The following is a 20,040-nucleotide window of genomic DNA, read 5'->3' as shown; positions in this document are numbered from 1 at the left end:
GTTTCCTATTAGCCAACCAATTTTCAATCCAATCTAGTACTTTGCCCCCAATACCATGCGCCCTAATTTTACTCACTAACCTCCTGTGTGGGACTTTATCAAAAGCTTTCTGAAAGTCCAGGTACACTACATCTACTGGATTTCCCTCGTCCAACTTCATAGTTACATCCTCAAAAAATTCAAGAAGATTAGTCAAGCATGATTTCCCCTTCATAAATCCATGCTGACTCTCTCCTATCCTGTTACTACTAACTGAAATTCATACATTATTGTGATACTAGGTACACAGGCCAAATACTCCAAAGACAAGTGGATTGTCTGAAACAGCACATCCTGTCAGCTGTTCATGCAAGCCCATTCTCGCAAAACTCTCAATTCAGTGTCTAACACCAGGAATGATTCTATGGGATTGGACAACATTTGTTAGATAATCTTGACTGTGCTCATCATAATGTTGACAATGATTTTAAGATGTCAGTTATATTTGTAGCATGGCTCACTTGCATGTACCAGAAGCTACACATATTAATGTACAAGGCCTTGCACCTTGCTGACGGAAAAACACGCACACACACCCTGTGACTGTTTCAAGTGAACAAGCCACTCTTCAGGACAATACAATGATAAATCAGGGTCAATCTGCCTGGTTTAAATTTAAACAAAGCTGGACAGTTAAATTTCAACCATCTTCCGACTGATATTTTCTCCAAGGTAACATTTCTACCAGACTCCACTTACTAACTAATCAGCACAGTTTTCTCATGACAGTATAAAAGTTTTGTTCCCCTTTACATCAGTATTCCTGTGGATTGCCCTGATGAATGCAAAGCTATAATAAATAACATTTTTTGCATTTTTCTACTGTTTATTTCAACATATTAGCGGATTTTTAAAAATATTCACTTGTCAACTTACGGATTAAGATCCTCCTGAATACTGCAAATGGAATACAGGGGTATTCATGATACATTGCCACAAACAAAGGTATCCAGTGACACCATATATCACCTGATTAACTGGCTTCCTGACCCATTTACCTTGTAAAAGAACAAAATAGTAATGAGCCCTCACACCACAATTAAGAGTTTTACAGAATAAACAGTTTAATCTCATCTACTTTAAAAATTGCATCATCTGACTGTTCCAAGTTACTGGGTTTGCAATCATAGCTCTACACATCCTGCATTATAATTTAACAATTGACACATCCATCACAATGAAGCAAAAATGTCTAAAATAGTGAGATACAGTGTCACTGCTGATAAAGTGAGTGTTAACATAGAATATAGAACAGTACTGGACAGTATAGGCCCTCCATGTCCTTGATGTTGTGCTGACCTTTTATCCTTCTCTAAGATCAAACTAACCTAAAGACACTACATTTGACTATCTTTCATGTGCTTATCCAAGAGTCGCTTAAATGTCTCTAATGTATTTGACTCTATTACCACTGCTGGCAGTGCATTCCACGTGCCCACCACTCTCTGTGTAAAGAACTGGTCTCTGACATCCCAACTAAACCTTCCTCCAATCACATTAAATTTATGCCCCATCGTGATAGCCATTTCTGTCCTGGGAATCTCTGGTTATCAATTCTATCTATGCCTCTCATCATCTTGTACACCTTTATCAAGTCATCTCTCATCCTTCTTCTCTCCAATGAGAAAAGCCCTAGTTCCCTCAACCTCTCTTCATAAGACATGCCCTCCAGTCCAGGCAGCATCCTGGTAAATCTCCTCTGCACCCTCTCTAAAGCTTCCACATCCTTCCTATAATGAAGCAACCAGAACTGAACACAATGTCCAAAGTGTGGTCTAACCAGGGCTTTATAGAACTGCAGCATAACCTCACGACTCTTAAACCCAACCTCACTGCTAATGAAAGCCAACACAACACATGCCTTCTTAACAACCCCACCAACCTGGGTGGCAATTTTGAAAGATCTATGGATGTAGACCCTAAGATCCCTCTGTTCTCCACACTGTCAAGAATCCTGCCTTTAACCCTGTAATCTGCATTCAAATTCAACTTTCCAAAATGCATTACTTCACACTTTTCCAGGTTGAACTCCATTTGCCATTTGCCAGCTCGGCTTTGCATCCTGTCAATGTCCCGTTGCAACCTACAACAGCCCTCCACACTATCCACAAGTCCATCAACCTTCATGTCATCAGCAAACTTACTGACCCACAATCCTACTTCAAGTCATTTATAAAAATCACAAACAGCAGAGGTCCCTGTGGAAACCACTGGTCACCAAGCTCCAGGCTGAATACTTTCCATCAGCTACCACCCTTTGTCTTCTATGGGCCAGCCAATATTGAATCCAGACAGCCAATTTTCGCTGTATCCCACGCCTCCTTACTTTCTGAATGAGCCTACCATAGGGAATCCATGTGCACATCCACTGCTATACCTTCTACAATGTGTTTTGTCACATCCTCAAACAAGGCTGGTGAGGCATGACCTGGCTCTCACAAAGTAATGCTGACTATCTCTAACCAAGCTATGCTTTTCCAAATAATCATAAATCCTGTCTCTCAGAATCCTCTCTAATTATTTGCCCACCACCAACGTAAGACTGATTGGTCTATAATTCCCAGGGTTGCCCCTATTTCCTTTCTTGAACACGAGAATAACTTTTGACACCCTCCAATTATCTGGTACTACTCCAATGGACAGGGGGGACACAAAGATCATTGCCAAGGGCACAGTAATCTCTTGCCTCGTATCCCATGGTAACCTTAGTTATATCCTGTCTGGCCCAGAGGACTTATCTATCCTCATGTTTTTCAAACTTTTCAGCACATTCTCCTTCTTAACTTCAACCTGTTTGGGAACATCAGCCTGTTTCACGCTGTCCTCACAAACGATAAGGTCCCTCTTACTAGTGAATATCAAAGCAAAGTATTCATTAAGGACCTCCTTTACTTCCTCCAACTCCAGGCATAATTTCCCTCCACTATCCCTGATCAGCCCTACCCTCATTCTGGCCATCCTCTTGTTCCTCACCTAAGTGTAGAACACCTTGGGGTTTTGCTAATCCCACTCACCAAGGTTTTTTCATTCCCCCTTCTGGCTCTCTTAAGTCCATTCTTCAGTTCCTTCCTAGCTACCTTGTAACCCTCTGATCCTTGCTTCTTTAACTTTAAGTAAGCTTCCTTCTTCCACTTCACTAGATGTTCCACATCTTTTGTCATCCAAAGGTTCCTTCACCCTACTATCTCTTTGTCTCAGTGGAACAAACCTATCCAGAACTCACTGAGGAGAAAGTGAGGTCTGCAGATGCTGGAGATCAGAGATGGAAATGTGTTGCTGGAAAAACGCAGCAGGTCAGGCAGCATCTAGGGAACAGGAGAATCGACGTTTCAGGCATTAGCCCTTCTTCAGGAATCAATTTCCTGAAGAAGGGCTAATGCCCGAAACGTCGATTCTCCTGTTCCCTAGATGCTGCCTGACCTGCTGCGTTTTTCCAGCAACACATTTCCATCCCTATCCAGAACTCACCACAAGTGCTCCATAAACCATCTTGACGTTTCGGCCGTGCATTTCCCTGGGAATGTCTGTTCCCAATTTATGCTCCACAATTCCTGCCTAATAGCATTGTAATTCTCCCTCCCTTAATTAAATACTTTCCCATACCACCTGCTCCTATCCCTCTCCATGACTATAGTAAAAGTCATGGAGTTGTGATCACTATCACCGAAATGCTCTCCCACTGAGAGATCTGACACCTGACCTGGTTCGTTGCCAAGCACCAAATCCAATATGGCCTCCCCTCTAGTTGGCTTATCTACATATTAAGTCAGGAATCCTGTCTGGGCACACCTAACAAAATCTGCTTATTGCAAACAATTTGCACTAAGGAGGCTCCAATCAATATTAGGGAAGTTGAAGTCACCCATCGCAACAAGCCTGTTACTTTTGCCCTTTCCAAAGGCTGCCTCCCAATCTGCTCCTACATGTCTCTGTTGTTATTTGGGGGTGGGGGAGTCTATAGAAAACTCCTAATAAAGTGACTTCTCCTTTCCTGTTTCTGACTTCCACCCATAATGACTCAGTAGACAAACTTTCCTCGACGACCTTCCTTTCTGCAACCGTGATACGATCCCCGATTAGCAATGCCACTCCCCCACCTCTTTTACTCCATTTAAAACATCTAAACCTCAGAATATCCAACAACTATTCCTGCCTCGGTGATATCCAAGTCTTTGTAATGGAAATAACATTGAAGCTCCAAGTACTGTTTCACATTCTAAATTCATCACTCGTATTCCTGACACTTTTTGCATTAAAATAGACATACTTCAACCCATTACACTGACTGCAACGTTGCTCTATAAACTGTTTATCCTTCCTCACAGACTCTCTACATGCTGTATTTGCCTATTCACCAGTTATCCCATCCTCTCATCCATAGCTCCGGTTCCCATACCCCTGCCAAACTAGCTTAAACCTTTGTGAAGAGCTCTAGCAAACCTTCCGCCCAGGATATCGGTACCCCTCCAGTTCAGGTGCAACCCGTCCTTTTCTGGAAGGGAGTTTAACAAGGCTAGTTTAATATGTAAAATAAAACAAATAACTGAATGCTAAAGATCGGAAACCAAAACAGAAATTGAAGGCAAAATTCAGCAGGTCTGGCAGCATCTATGAAAAGAGAAAAGTAAAGTTAATATATTGAGTCCAGTATCGAGTCAGAGTTCTGAAGAAGGGAATCTGGACTTGAAACATTAACTCTGCTTTCTCTCCACAGATTCAGCCAGACCTGCTAAGTTTCTTCAGCAATTTCGCTTTCAGCTTCATGTGATATTTGGTTGTAACAGCACTAACAGTGGCTGCTGAAAAGACTGGATTCCCAGCACCTTGGATGCAGCAGGTAAATGGCTTGGAGAAGACTTTTCAAAGAGCAAACTAGAATGGGAGAAAGGAAGATGAAATATATTTCCACCAAACTATATAAATATAAAGCACTTACTCAAGACATTCATATGCAGCAATGATTCAAGTCTATAATCACGAGGCTTTACATACTACAGATGCAGTGTTAGTTTCACAATCCTGTCCCTGCTTTTAGCACGCACAAATTAAAAATAAAATGTGAATGTATGTGTGAACTAGCACTTACAGTTCCTGCCATAAATTGCATTATATTCATTAAAGTGAAGCCTGGCAAAGATAACCAACTGTGTTGCAAATGTCAGCATCACACAAAGCTTTGAACTAAATTGCATAGTATACAACAGTGTGCTCTTTCAACAAGTGATTTTTTTTAAAAAAACATGGCCTATAGGTTACTAACAACACTATGAATGGATGAGCCCTTCTATTCACATTCCTTTTTCCACTATTTTATAGGTAGCATTAAACAATTTAAGAATAAACAAATGTGAGCATGCATTAAAAGAGCAAAGAATGGACATACAAATGTGTTGGAAGATTAGTCACTAGAATCTAGTAACTTCCAGTCTATCCTACAATCTCCACTAAGCGACAACATGGTCCATGGTGCCATTGAGAGTCTGTTTTCTCTGGACTCTCCTCAGATGCTGTCAGACTTGCAGAGTTTCTCCAACAATTTCTGCTTTTTATGCCGTTGAGAGTTCTGGGCCGTATGCCCAGAATTTTTATCACTGATATTTATCACTTACATTTCATTCCCTTAATTGTTTCAGAAACAAAACTTGGACATTAAAATTAAATTTTTATACTTCTGTAAAGAGAATTGTTGGAAGAGCTCCCAATCGATCAGTGGTTAAGCACGGTTGTGAATCATACAGAACAGAAATAAACTCTGTTAAGATGACTGTCTTTCAAGCGAGATAGTACCACAAATACAATTAGCCTCAACATCTTGTTTCACAATCTAGGTGCCGGCTTTGGCTCAAATGATAACACTATTATTTTGACATAAGTGTTTGTGGCTCAGGTCTCAGTCAGGGCCCATTCCAGAGAGTGAAGCATATATTCTAGGCAAGTGTGAATTGTAGTTGAGGTTGCGGTTTCTCAAATGAGGTATTAAGCCAGTGTTTAGACAAGCATTTAATACATCATTGAACACTATCAATGTATTCAGCAGTCCACTACTCTATTGTTTTATACAGTTCTATCAAAAGCTCCCTGCTTTCGTATTCTATACACTAGCTAATAAAAGCAATGGATAATATTTGCCTTCTTCGCCACCTTATCTACCTGTCCCGCTACCTTCAAGAATGTGTACATATGCACATGAAGATCTCACTTATCTTCAATATCTTCCAGGATCTCACCATTCACAATGTAAACTTTGTTAACCTTCCTTAAGTGTATTACGTCACACTTTTCCAGTATCTTTATAGTCATTTGATCTCTTTTGTTTCCCACATTATGATAAACCTTTTTTAAAATTCTTTTTCACATCCTCCCACTGTCTCTCTTACATAAAGCCTATTAGAGCTCTAGCTTTTCCCAGTTCTGATGAAAGATCATTGATCTGAAAACTTGGCTTTACTTCTCTCTCCACAGATGTTGCCTGAGCTGCCAAGTATTTCCAGCATTTCTGATCTAAATAGAGACTGCCCAATATTAAAAGTTTACAAATAGATGAAAATGTTTCTGTGCACTCACAATTGAATAGATTACTTCATAAAATCAGAATTATAATAAGTTTCCCTAATAAATAGCTGGCTACACAGGTAAAGGTATTTCTTGCATTTTAGCATATTATCAGCATTAAGAGTACCCAGACACACTAAAGGAAAAGGGAAACCCAAGAGTTTCTGCTAGTTTTGCAGAAAGTAGATTTTCCAAGTAGAGATTCTTATCTAAAAATGCAGAATTGGCTTTGGCAACATGAGGACCAGACTGCAGCCTGCACTGGGAATTCATGGGAGTTTAAGAGGGGTCAGACCTGCAGTAGTGGGTGCATTACTTTCAGTATATTCTTAGGGCATGAATAGCAAGAATGTGCCTCCAGGTTTCATATGAAAACTTAGTCTTCCCTAAGCTTCTTTCTCAGTCATCACAAGGCACCCCTGAACCCTCCTCCCAATCACTTACTGGGGACTCCACAAACAATTCCGTTGGGTCCTTGATTGTAACCTTCAACTATCAGGCTTCCTGCTCCAGCTGTTGATCAGTTACCACATCTCACCCAGAATTTAAAAAAAGTAAAATTCGTAAATGATACATATTGATCCGCCTTCAAAATGAGGCTCCAGTAAGACCCCAAAATCATAGATGACTGAGCCAACCCAAACTAGCAAATTCAGGCAAATTCTCCTTCCTGCCAGACACCATCTTGATTTGGAAATACATCCCTGTTCCTTCATGATCATTAGGTCAAACTCGTTAACTTCCTGCTCAACAGCACTATGGGTGTACCTACAACCTGAAATGACAGTGGTTCAAGCATACAGCTCACCAGCACCTTCTTCAGGGCAGTTAGGGGTGAACAATAAATGGTGCCTAATTGCCCCAAAAGAGAGAGCATCCCTTCTTCCAGGAAAATTGTAAACCAGTTTTTCAAAAATGTATCCCTTTACCTCGGCACTTATTTTTATTTCTTATCATTTTCAAACATCCACATGCACAGCAAAATAACAGGAATTCTTCACCAACCAGATAGAAAGAGCAGCAGTAACTGCTGTGCTTTTCCAGCACCACTCTAATCTAGAATCTGGTTTCCAGCATCTGCAGTCCTTGTTTCTACCTAACCGAATAGAAAGGCAGTGGGTAACATGCAAGAAGAATTTACCAACATCCTGACAGAAATAATAAAAGTATAACATCAGGAAAAGCAGAACAAGCTGTGGCTGTGTTCTCAGAACAGAAAAAATGTTGAAAATGTGACCTGGTCATGTTATTTAAGATTATGAAGAGATTCAATGTACTAGCTGCAGAAGATGTTTATGCTCAATAGATTTGGAAAGCATAACTATATGATGGTAGCTAATACACCCAACATAGGAACGGAGGAGAAATATCTTTATCCAAAGAGCAGCTGGGAGTTTGCTCTGACATTTGTCATTTCAATAATCTATTGCACTCAGTGAAAGTTTCAGATAGCATCATTCCACTGACTTAGCACTCACTGATGTGTTGGATGGAATCTCAAATTCCGCAGCACAAAAATAGCATGGGTCCCAGAAAAAAGTGTTTTAGACATGGATTCGTGCTGTTCTACTTTTCAAGTTGTAGTATTACGGAGTTTGTGAAATTGCTCTTTCACAGTTCCAAAGTTCTGTTACAGAACAGTTGGCAGGACAGGAAGCAATTTGCTTATTTAGATTTGACCTAGTCAGATGTACTGAGTATTTCAGGAAGGATGTGGAAGCATTGGAAAAGGTGCAGAGGAGATTTGCCAGGATGTTGCCTGGTCTGAAGTCTTATGAGGAAAGGCTGAGGGACTTGGGTCTGTTTTCATTGGAAAGAAGGAGGCTAAGGGGGGGGGGATTTGATAGAGACATACAAGATGATCAGAGGATTAGATAGGGTAGACAGTGAAAGTCTTTTTCCTAGAATGATGACATCAGCTTGTACGAGGGGCATAACTGCAAATTGAGGGGTGATAGATTTAAGACAGATGTCAGAGGCAGGTTCTTTACTTAGAGAGTGATAAGGGCGTAGAATGCCCAACTTGCCAATGTAGTTAACTCAGCCACATTAGGGAGATTTAAACAATCCTTGGATAAGCATGGATGATGATGGGATAGTGTAGCGGGACTAGCTGAGAATAGTCAGAGATCAGTGCAACATTGAGGGCCGAAGGGCCTGTTCTGCGTTGTATTGTTCTATGTTCTAAATGCAGAGTACAACAAGGCTCCATTCTTGGACTATTGCTTCCAACCTCCATCAATGACATGGTAAATCCCTCTTCCTTTCTATGTTTCATTCACTCATGAAATGAATGTATTCAAGCCAATCTCAAGTATAGAGGAATACTTCTTTAAATGAAGAAGGTGTCATTTAGCTATCATCTAGAAAGTGTAATGGGAGAGAGTTCACAAATGTCAATAGACATCATCCAGAGTTCAATGTAGGGGTAAAGCAGGTTTAAAGGACTCCAGAAGGAATTACGTTTAGCTATGCTAATTGCCCTGTAATAATCTGGCTGAATGTGGAGTTCACAACTGAGCTGGTGTAGTGGCAGTGACTGACCTTAATATCAAGGCCACATTTGACTGAATGCAGCATGGAGGAGCTCGAGCAAAAATGAAATCAATGGAAATCAGGGGAAAACTCTTTATTAGTTGGAGTTATACCTGGCACAATATAAGGTAGTTGTGGTTGTTGGAAGTCGGTCATCTCAACCGCAGATCATCTCAGAAGTTCCTCAAGGTAGTGTCCTCAACTCAACCATCTTCAGCTGCATCATCAATGACCTTCCCTCCATCATAAGGACAGAAGTGAGATGTTCACTATGTGATGTAATGGACACTTTAAAGCTCGCTGATGACTGTTCAATTTTCAGAACTATTCATGACTCCTTGGATACAGAAACAATCCATGTCCAAATGCAGCAAGACCTGGACAAAATCCAAGCCTAGGCACGAAATTGGCAAATATTATTCAACCCACACAAATACCAAGCAATGATCATCTCCAACAGAGACAATCTACCAACTCCCCTTGAAATTCAATAGCATTACCATCACTAATATCCCCCATCGTAGCAGTTACCATTGCCCAGAAATTTAACTGGACTTGCCGTATAAATACAGTGACTACAAAGCAGTCACAGGCTAGGTATACAGCAATGAGTAGCTCACCTGACTTCCCAGAGTCTGTCCATCATCTACAAAGGCACAAGTCAGAAGTGTGATAGATCATTCCCCACTTGCCTGGATGAGTGCAGTTCCAACAACATTCAAGAAGCTCGACAACATCCAGTACAGAGCAGCCTACTTAATTGGCACTACATCCACAAACATCCACTCCCTCTACCAGCAACATTCAGCAGCAGCAGTGTGTACCATCGACAAGATGGACTGCAGAAATTCACACAGCCTCTTCCAAACCCACAACCATCAGAAGGACAACAGCAGCAGATACATGGGAACACCATGTCCCTGCAAATTCCTCGCCTTTTTATCCTGACTGAGAAATATATTGCCGTTCTTTCACTGTCGCTGTATCAAATTCTTGAATTCCCTCCCTAATGGCATTATGGATCAACCCACAGCACATGGACTACAGCTGATTACCACCTTTACAAGGGCAACTGGAGGAAGGCAATAAATGCTGGCCAAACAACAACAGCCACAAACTATGAGTGAATTTTAAAAAAGTACTAAGGAGTTCCCCAAGGATGCATGACAATGCTCTATCACACTTAATTGCAGGACAAGAGGCCACATAGTGACAGGAATGGTGAGATGGTCTGGTGGTCAGTAGTTAGCACTGCTGCCTCACAGGGCCAGCGAGCTGGGTTCAATTCCATCCTGGGGTGGCTGTCTGTGTGGAGTTTGCACATTCTCCCCATGTATGCGTGGGTTTCCTCTGGGTGTGCCACAGTCCAAAGACGTGCAGGTTAGGTGGATTGGCCATGCTAAATTGCCCACGTGTCTGGGGATGTGTAGGTTAGGTGGATTAGCCACGGGAAATGCAAAGTTACAGGGATAGGGTAGGGGTGAATCTGGGTGGGATGCTTTTTGAAGAGTCAGTGTGGATTTGTTGGGCCAAATGGCCTATTTCCACATTCAAGGGATCCTAAAAGGAAGAGACCAAGACAAGAGGTGGACACACTGACCTGGCCATCCTCAGCCCCACACAGTTAAAGACTATCTCGAATAGCCTGCACATGTGCCTATTTCTTATGGTCTTATCATTCCTCCTCAAAGACAACTTCTTAAATTGAAATCTTTTCAGTTTCCTTTGAGACTTTGACATTTGATACAATACACTTGAGGGACTGTCAGCCTTAAATGTGTTTTAATTTGATTCATTTATTTTATTAAGAAAAGAACAAATAACGAGTGAGATAATTAAAATTCAATTTCTCTCAGCTCAACACACTTCCTGAAGAATGCAGCCAAAATCACCTTCTTGCAACAAGTTCAAGTGCTGACTGGGAAGGTGGCCACAAATGTTTCAGCCACCAGCAAATAGCCTACTGTGAGCAGAAGACACAGCAAAATCTACAACTGATATGTAATCCGTGCTCCATTTCATTTGCACATAATTTAACCTTCTACGAAAGCAGCAAATACAGTCATGATTTGGAGATGCCGGTGTTGGACTGGAGTGTACAAAGTTAAAAATCACACAACACTAGGTTATAGTCCAACAGGTTGAATTGGAAGCACACTAGCTTTTGGAGCACTGCTCCTTCATCAGGTTCACAACCACCTGATGAAGGAGCAGCGCTCCGAAAGCTAGTGTGCTTCCAAGTAAGCAAATACAGTGTACACATTTCATTAAAAAAAATTTGCAAGCTTTTTACAAGCAGTATTGAAAAAGTAAAAGCACTTCCCTCCAGTGATTGCAAAAAGAATGTGCTCTGAACAGTAAGAATTCATTTTGTGAATTACCCCATATTTCCTGGAGCTACTGAAGCAGGAGGTTAGCCAACTCAAGTTCTGATAGCCACTACTTCTGGTATTTCACAAATAAGTTAACACAATACCCAAAATATAACTAACATAGGGGAATGATGTCTTATAGAATTCATTGTCAGAAAACAAATTATCAAGCTTAACCTATTAAGAAATTTACTGCAGAAAGTTCGTCCTCAGGCAGAGTACAATGTCATTGGACAGATTTGAACATGGGATTCACTGACGTTGATTGCAAGGCAAAGTGAAATTAAAAAAAATTAATATTTTTCATAAAGGTGTTAGAAAATGCCTGAATCCCAAATCAGTAATTGTTGTGTACAATACACACGGATTACAGAATTTTCCATCCTGGAAATTGTCTGCCAATTTGTGGATTTGACACTATTAGTTATTATTCAGAAAGGTTTCAATCTATGTTTTAAAATATATGATCAAATAAGGAAACTTGGGGGTGGCTATGGTATTTTGGTCATGTCACTAGACTAGCAATCCACAGACCCTCAGCTTAACACTCTGGAGAACAAATTCAAATCCCTCCATGGGGATTTCAATGGAATAAAAATCTGGACTTAAAAACAAATCTACAGGTGACTGCGTAACTGTGATCGAATGTTGTAAAAATCCATCTGGTTTACTGTTGTTATTTAGAGAAGGAAGTCAGCTTTCTTTGCCTTGTCTGTGATTCCAGACTGACAATATGATCGGCTTCTAAGTGGCCTTTGAAATAACCTCCACAAGCCACTCTGTTCATGGGGACAATTAGGAACAGGAAATAAATACTGGTACAGTGATACCCACATCCACAAATCATTTTTTTTTAAATGCTTCAGACCCCGAAGATTTGATTATTAAAAAAAAATCACATTAGTACTCCTACAAATCTACCCACCGTGAAACCTGTAGGGGGGTAAGGCAATACCAGACCATCACAGAGACACAGGACCAGTGATAAGAACTGAAAGTCACTGGAAAGAGAAAGTAACCATTTAAATAACTGGAAGGAAATTGGCAGGCTCTCAAGCTGAGTCATAGAAAATTTGGTTCATGAATTTAATCCCAATTATGCATTTGGAGAGTTTTTAGGTCTGAACTAAAAGGTGGAAAGGTTTGCGTATGAGCTCTCCTTGTCACTGTCCAGTTCGAGAAGAACCTATGAACAACCTGCAAATGGCAACTGTCCTTTACTTAACAATCTGCTGTTTGGACATTGTTTCTTTTGTCTTCCTAGATGGAGGTCATAGGACAAATACTTGCCGTCACAGGAAGCTGACTAAGTTGGTGCAGTGCACCATGTATTAAGTATACACTGCAGTCGTGACATTCCAATGATCAAGGGGGTAGAGAAAATGATTACAATAGCAAGGTCATTGATTAGTCAGACTGTTCAGTTCAAGATGGCCCAAGCCTCACATGAATGGAAAGCTTTGTAGATAGTGGAGAGCATTCAATAGGTTAGGAATTGACTCTCTCAACCATTTAGTGTTAATCTGGCTGTTCCTGTTAAAATTACAATTAATAGTGCCCTTATGATGTTGATTGTGGGGAGATCTAGCAATTGTCATGCCACTGAAGTTTACAGAAGGATAGCTAGTCATTATTTTCCATTGGAGATAAGCCTGGGTCTCTGGATTTTTAACATTTCTGCTGAGGTTGAACAAAATCTTAGATGGTCCAGGGCATTATGTTTAAATGCTAGAAACTGCTTAAAAAGGGTTTCAACTCAAGTGTAAATAAACAGCTGCTGCAAGAAATCCTCAGTCACTGTATGAACCTAGTTATGCACCATTACAATATCCTATATTTAGCATCTTTAAAATGTAACAAAAATTGTTACATCCAAAAGGTGTTTCACAGACATATTATAAAACAAAATGTGACACCACGTCATATATGGACATATTATGGCAACAGAAAACCACAGGCCCCAATGGTGAAGCAGTTAAAATTGAGGATGCTCAGCACTTAGGGGAGCACAGCTATCCTGAAGTGTTTTGGGGTTATGGAGATTACAGAGAGAAAGGGATCAGGCCTTGGAGGGATCTGAAAACAAGAAAGAAGTAGAATTTTAAAATTGAGGTGGTATTTAACGGAGAGCCAGAAATAGTGAGCACAGATGTAACAAAGATGTGGAATTTGGCCCAACTTAGGAAATAGGTAACGAAACTTTGGATCAACTGAAGTTTGTAGTGGGTAGAACGTGGAAAGCTGACCAGGAGTTGTTAAGTTTATAGGTAACAAGGATATACATGAGGGTAGCAGCAACCGAGCACCTATTGCAGGGTCAGATGCTACAGAGATGGAAAAATGCATTCCCAAGCAACAGCATGGGTATGACTGAAAACTCATCTTGGAGTCAAATATACCTCCAGGGTTCTAGGTAGGCCTCGGGTAATTGACAGAGAATGGAATGAATCAATAGTGAGAGCATGCTCTTCCCAATGTCAAATTGAAGGATTTTTTCTGTTCATCCAGTATTCAATGTTGGACAAGCAATCTGGCAATTTGGACACTTGGAAATTGGGGTCACTTTAAAACAGAATTCTTTTTGTATTCCATAAATAGTATTTGATGATATATTTAACTGAGTTACTGCAGTAGCTAACCTTCAATAAGCATATGAGAATAAAGGAAGAGCCATAAGAATGACTGAGATCATAATAACCCATTGAACTTATATCTAAGATTTATCCAATGCTGCACTGGCCTATTATCAATACAGTGTTTTATTTTAGAAATGAACAACAACTGGGCAGACTGCACTTAGAATATTTTTGGAATAGCTCTACCGGGGCTGGTATCCCATCACCAAGTCATTCTTTATTTACACATGGAGAGTCCTTGACACTGATCCAGCTCCCTCAGAGCCAGCTCTCAGAGTGAACAGAACCTATGACACTCCTTTTCATATCTGTCAGCCAGGACTCCCTGATTGAAACAGCTTAAAGCCTTGATCAGGAAACTCATATTTGATGATGTCCACCTGGCTGACCTTGTTACAGACACTACTATTCTGAATACCTCTGGTCCCTGAATCGAAGGAAGGATATGTTGGCCTTGGAGGGGGTCCAGAGAAGGTTTACAAGAATGATCCCAGGGATGTAGGGCTTGCTGTAGGCCTGGATAGACTGGATATGGAGAAGATGTTTTCGCTAGTAGGACAGATTAGAACCGGAGGGCACAGACTCAGAGCAAAGGGATGACTCTTTAGAACTGAGTTCAGGAGGAATCTCTTCAGCCAGAAGGTAATTAACTTTGGAATTCGTTACCGCAGAAGGCTGTGGAGGCCAAGTCACTGTGCGTATTTCAGACAGCAACAGATAGGTTCTGGAGTCATAAGGGGATCAAGGATTTCTGCCAGTAGGCAGGACAATGGGGTTGAGAAACATATCATCCATGACCAAATGATGCAGCAGACTCAATGGGCCGAGTGGCCTCATTCTACTCCTGTATCTTATTGTCTATTGTCTAACTAACTTTCAAAATAGAGACAGGTAAAAGTCCTCTGACGCCATGAGTAGCTTCCTGTTTCAGATTTCAAGCATCTGTGTTAGTTTGTCTTTATAATCAACAAGTGATCAGGACAGAGGGCAGTCATTGTTAGGGAGTTGTTTTTTCCAGTTGAATGGTGGACCAGAACGAGGAGGAATATCAAGGGAAGCATTCTCTCGTACTTCAGTTAGAGAACAGAACGCTGTCTTCACAACTTAAACAAGACTGACACACTCCTTGGCAACAGCTTACTTGTCCTCTGGCATTAGTGAACTGTCCTCAATTGTCATGATTGTATACTTTCATTGTCTGGTTAACCAATGTATCATATAGAAACTGCTGTTTATTAATAAACACAAAAAACTGTCTGAAAATAGCTTATGATGGTTGACTGTCAACATAACATTATTGAATATGAACTCACCCCTCCCCCGCAAAAGCTAACAAAACAGTGGACCTCATATGATTTGACATAAGAAGTGTGGAGGAATTTCCAGATGATGCAATAAATAATTCTAGATCCAAAGCCAAACAGCAAAGTCTGAATCCGTGTGGACATTAGCAATTTAAATGAGTGACTGTGCCGAAAAAAATGATACCATCAGCCGATCATATGTAAGCAAGCAGGGTAAAGTAAATCAGAAAGCAAAATTAGAAACCACCTTAACTCAAAAGAAGCTAAGCTGCCTATATTCTTTGGCATAACCTTTGACGTTTCAAGAATAGAAAACAGCTGTAATCTAGGACTCTTGAATATTGAGATATTTGCTCGTCCTTCAAGTCTTCCGAAACAGCTGTCTACAAAGTGATTGACAATCTAACACTATGTGGTCTGATCAGAGCATGGAGAAATTAAAACTGGCCCCAACAAAAGCAAGGCCCTAAAAATGTAAACAAAGTGTGTGACTTCCTAGAATTGACAGAATTGGTTGGACAAAATATGCCCAAACTGATGGAGCAAACCAAATGGCTGTGAAGATTGCTTTACTAAAATCATGTGTGTAGCATTATCCAAAGAATATTTTGAGAATTAAAAGTAAGTCCGATTCTATCCAAAACCCTGAGAACATTGCAGAAGAAAACTTGTGCTTTAACAGATATATTTTCCTTTAAACAAGTGGGTTATTATACTACTTAGATCACAGCTTTATTTAACTTAGTGAATGCTTATTAGTATTGTTTGATCTTTTAAATATTTATGTTACACTCACCATAACTTACGTCACACCCATGCATCTATCAGCCCCATACTTGTTAACTTACATCGATGGACCAGAAACCAAGCACAAATCCTTCCTTGTTTTGCTGTAGCCCTTCCTATAACATTCTCTTCTCATTCCATAACCCTCTGAAGGCTCAGCACAACTCCAATTCCGACCACTTGTACAAGCTGGTCTTCCTGAGCCTTACCTGTGGAGACCATGCATGGGAATTCCTTGCCTACGTCATTCCTCGTCTCATTCTCTTTCAGACACCCTGTTTAAAACTTAATTCTTTTACCAAGCTTTTAGTCAGTCCTCTGTTCCCCTCAGTCAGTCAGTCTTTTTTTAATATCAGTTTTCATCTGATAACTGTTAATACCCCGTTTCTTTTGATTTTTCTGTATTTTTGATCCTGGACTTAAACTATGAAAAGAACGGTTCTTTTTAAAAAAAGGATTGAGGAAAGAATTGTTGCACTTTTTAAAAGCAAGATACTGAAACTCATTGTAAGTCATGTTTACACCGTTGCTTTGTTTAAATAATGACGGAGACTATTTGCAGGTCGGCTGGCATCAGGGGGTGCTCACAAAGTGTGACTCAGCTGGCGACAAGCAGACAAATGGTTTGTAGAGTTTTGATCAATTGTGGATGTCAGAGGCCATCAGCCTGACAGCAACAACTACATGATTGGCTTATGGGTAACTGAACAGCTTGTGGATGCGAACAATAGTGGCAGAAGCCTCATGACCTCTGGAGGTGTGTGGGGTGTTCGTGTCTTCTTCTCCGGTAAACCGTCTAAAACCTGAAGAAAATCAATTTGTTATCCCTCACCAGTTAATGTAAGCGGTGTACTTTAACCAGTAACTAAGAGACTCGGCAGTTAATGTACCAATTGGCTTTGCCTCCTGTGAAGGGATGAAAAAGGTATGAAGAGACTTTGAAGATCAATAAGTCCTGGCCAGCAGAAGGTGCATCTCAGCAAACCATGCGGATTGGGCAATTTCCCAGTTTCTTTCACAAACAGATAACATAGGTTGTGTCTGTCTGTATGGTAGTGTGGGGGAGTTTGAGAAAGGGTTCAGAGCTTCGAGTGGTAAAGATTATCTCAATAGATAATAATTATTTACCAGCCATTTAAATCTACTTACATCTAATGAATAGTAGTTCCAGCTAAATATAGAAACCAGGTCCATGTTTTCTGTTGGACTGGGTCTATCCGGCAAGTAATGGGGAGCTTGGATAAAATTTGCAATTTTTGTGATAACTTCAAGAATAGTGGAGCGAGGTTTCCAGCACTGTAGCCCAATAAGGAATGACATTACAATGTTGTGAAATGCCTTGAGATGTTTGACTTCATTAAAGACACATATAAATACTTCTCGTAGGATTTTGTAATGCAGTGGTAGCAGTGTCAACTCTGGGCAACAGATCTGGATACAAGTCCCACCTGCCCTGAAGGTGACTCAAAACAGATCTGAACAGCTCGATTAAAATAACTATGAATACTTTTGTTAAATGTAATCTAGTTGTTGTTACATTCGATTTGCTAAACACTTTGACAAGCTTTTGAATAGGAATAAACCTCTGCTGATTGTGTGACTATGTGACAGAGCAGCTACTTCTTCGACTCAAGCCTTTAAGTAAACATGTATAATGCAACAATAAACTGCACAGCATCTGTGCAGCTCTTCATGTGTTGCTTCAGAGGAGGATAAAATTTAATATGTAATATTCATACTCACCTGCCAAATGATACATTAATTTATGTATCTATGGCAAGGCAAAAGATGTTCCAAAGTCAAGGACTAACGACAACTCCTGCTTCAAGTATTACTACAGCTTTGTTAAATTTCATAAATATTACAGGAGACTCATAGCTGGGGAGCTTAGTACCCAGGAGTGATTGTTAACTGAAGTTCAACTCTTAATTTCCAAATCTCAATTGTACACCTTCAACAAAATTTTAAAGATAGTACCTTTTATTTCAAATAAATTTTGTATTTTGCAAACAGCTATCCTAATAATCTGGTCAATAACCCTCCTTCAGTCAACACTACCAGAAGTAAACTAAATGGTTATTTAAGTCACTGGTGGATCTTGCTTTATGCAAAATGGCCACCAAAAATGCCAACAAAATAACTGCACTTCCAATGAACTGATATTCAACACTTTTCAAATGCGAAGGAATGATTTATATTTCTGAACAGACTTTAAAAAAAAATTTTGTATTCAATTTTACTTTTGTATTCTTTATTCCTGAATATTGACATAATTGCCAATGTATGAGCAATATTGATGATAGCATTTAAGACTTGTAAATGTATAACCAATCTAACCTTTGTGTACATGCCTGTAAATTAATGGGCCTGGTTTTGAACAAATTGAAAGGGAAGCGAGTACATTTCCTAGTGCAGTTTCAGCATTTATATCAGTTTACATTATAGTCTCCAGCATGTGTTCTAACTTGTTGGTCTACTGTGCTTTAGCCGTCAACTTATCAAATAAATAGCATTGCCACTTTGGTACATTAAGCTCCAGCTGTCTGATAGAAAATATAACTACAATCTAATTGCATAACATCACATTACCTTTGCCTTTTCCAGCTGGGCATGGGCTTGTCGCTCTGCTTCCCTCCGTACAGCTTCCCGGTCTTCCTCCAGGGATACATCTGATTCAGATGGACGGCTGGTGTAGGAGTCCGCCGAACCCTGCAAAGGAACAAATGAGGAAAATACGACCATTTATTTGTTGGTACTTAGTGCAGTTTGTAAATGATTACATAGACAAGCCCCTCCAGTGCTTTCAATGTGATTCCCTCCATATTTAAAGCAAATGCAATAGCAATGCATCTGCCCAAGGATGAAAGGAAGAACATTTGGTAGGAAGACGGAGTTGTTCCACACACACACACACACACACACACCCCGTTTGCACATGTTTGGATGTAGTAACGTTGCATGGTATATTTTAAAACTGTCACTCAAAGCAGCAAAACAATTAACACAGAAGTACAGAAGAAAACTAGCGCTATTACATAACAATGCTTTTCTCCCTTAAATAATGTCACTGAAGCACACAAGTCTGCTTCAAACTCTGTTCCCCAATATGGTCCTGCATCTTTTGATTTCTGTAAATAACTGCGAGAATCTGTCAGATGCAAGCTAAATCTCTTTCCCTGGCACCTATTCCTTCAAATGGTTAAGGTCCCTACATTTTTATTTAATCCATGTTTGATTTAAAAAGGTCACTCCTACAGGAGAGGCGCTCACCAACTTAATCCATCAAAACAGTTAGAAATGCGAAAATGGTGTTAGAAAAAGCCAGGTGTGACTGTCAAGATATTATAAACACCTCATTACTGATTGCCCAAGACAATCTTAAAAAGGTCCATGCTCTTACACAGATATCGGAATTCTTCAAACGTCCTCCTTTGGCTCGTTTTAGAAGTCTTATCCAAGTAGCCTTCATTAGCTAACGAGCTCAGTTATGGTCCACAGCAGCTGTGCCCAGCACGGATCCTAAGTGTGTTGCCAATGCGTGCTGCATAATCAGTGCTGCTTTACCTTACCCCATCTTGACCGACTGCTTTCACTCCATCCCTTTCTCTCTCATTCTGCCATGAGTCACTCGAGCATAAAAAAAAGCAACTGCTTGGTTTATTTGATAAATGAAGGGTAGGTGTTTTCCATACTTGAAATCTTCAGACACCAGAATTCCCCTGGTACAAGGTATCACTGCGCATCACACTGGCAGTCCACAACAAGAGAGAAAGAGAGAGAGAGAGAGAGAGAGAATGCATGGGTATACTTTTTAAA

At 40.3% G+C, this 20,040-nt stretch overlaps 1 protein-coding gene across 10 annotated transcripts in view; it reads right to left on the bottom strand.

The window, feature by feature from the left end:
• The window catches only part of LOC122550015 (voltage-dependent L-type calcium channel subunit beta-2-like), a 332,286-nt gene that overhangs the window by 63,036 nt on the left and 249,210 nt on the right, over window positions 1-20,040 (bottom strand). For 7 of the 10 annotated variants that reach the window (XM_043690395.1, XM_043690396.1, XM_043690400.1 and 4 more), the window contains one exon: window positions 18,814-18,933. In XM_043690395.1, coding sequence (XP_043546330.1) covers window positions 18,814-18,933 — 120 coding nt within the window. Of the gene's footprint in view, window positions 1-18,813; window positions 18,934-19,624; window positions 20,019-20,040 lie in introns of those variants that run through there. The other 3 variants (XM_043690398.1, XM_043690399.1, XM_043690404.1) reach the window with 3 other exon arrangements.

The sequence above is a fragment of the Chiloscyllium plagiosum genome, chromosome 5, assembly GCF_004010195.1.
Source record: "Chiloscyllium plagiosum isolate BGI_BamShark_2017 chromosome 5, ASM401019v2, whole genome shotgun sequence".
Classification (NCBI taxonomy): Eukaryota; Metazoa; Chordata; class Chondrichthyes; order Orectolobiformes; family Hemiscylliidae; genus Chiloscyllium; species Chiloscyllium plagiosum.
This window is presented reverse-complemented; position numbering and strand designations above follow the sequence as displayed.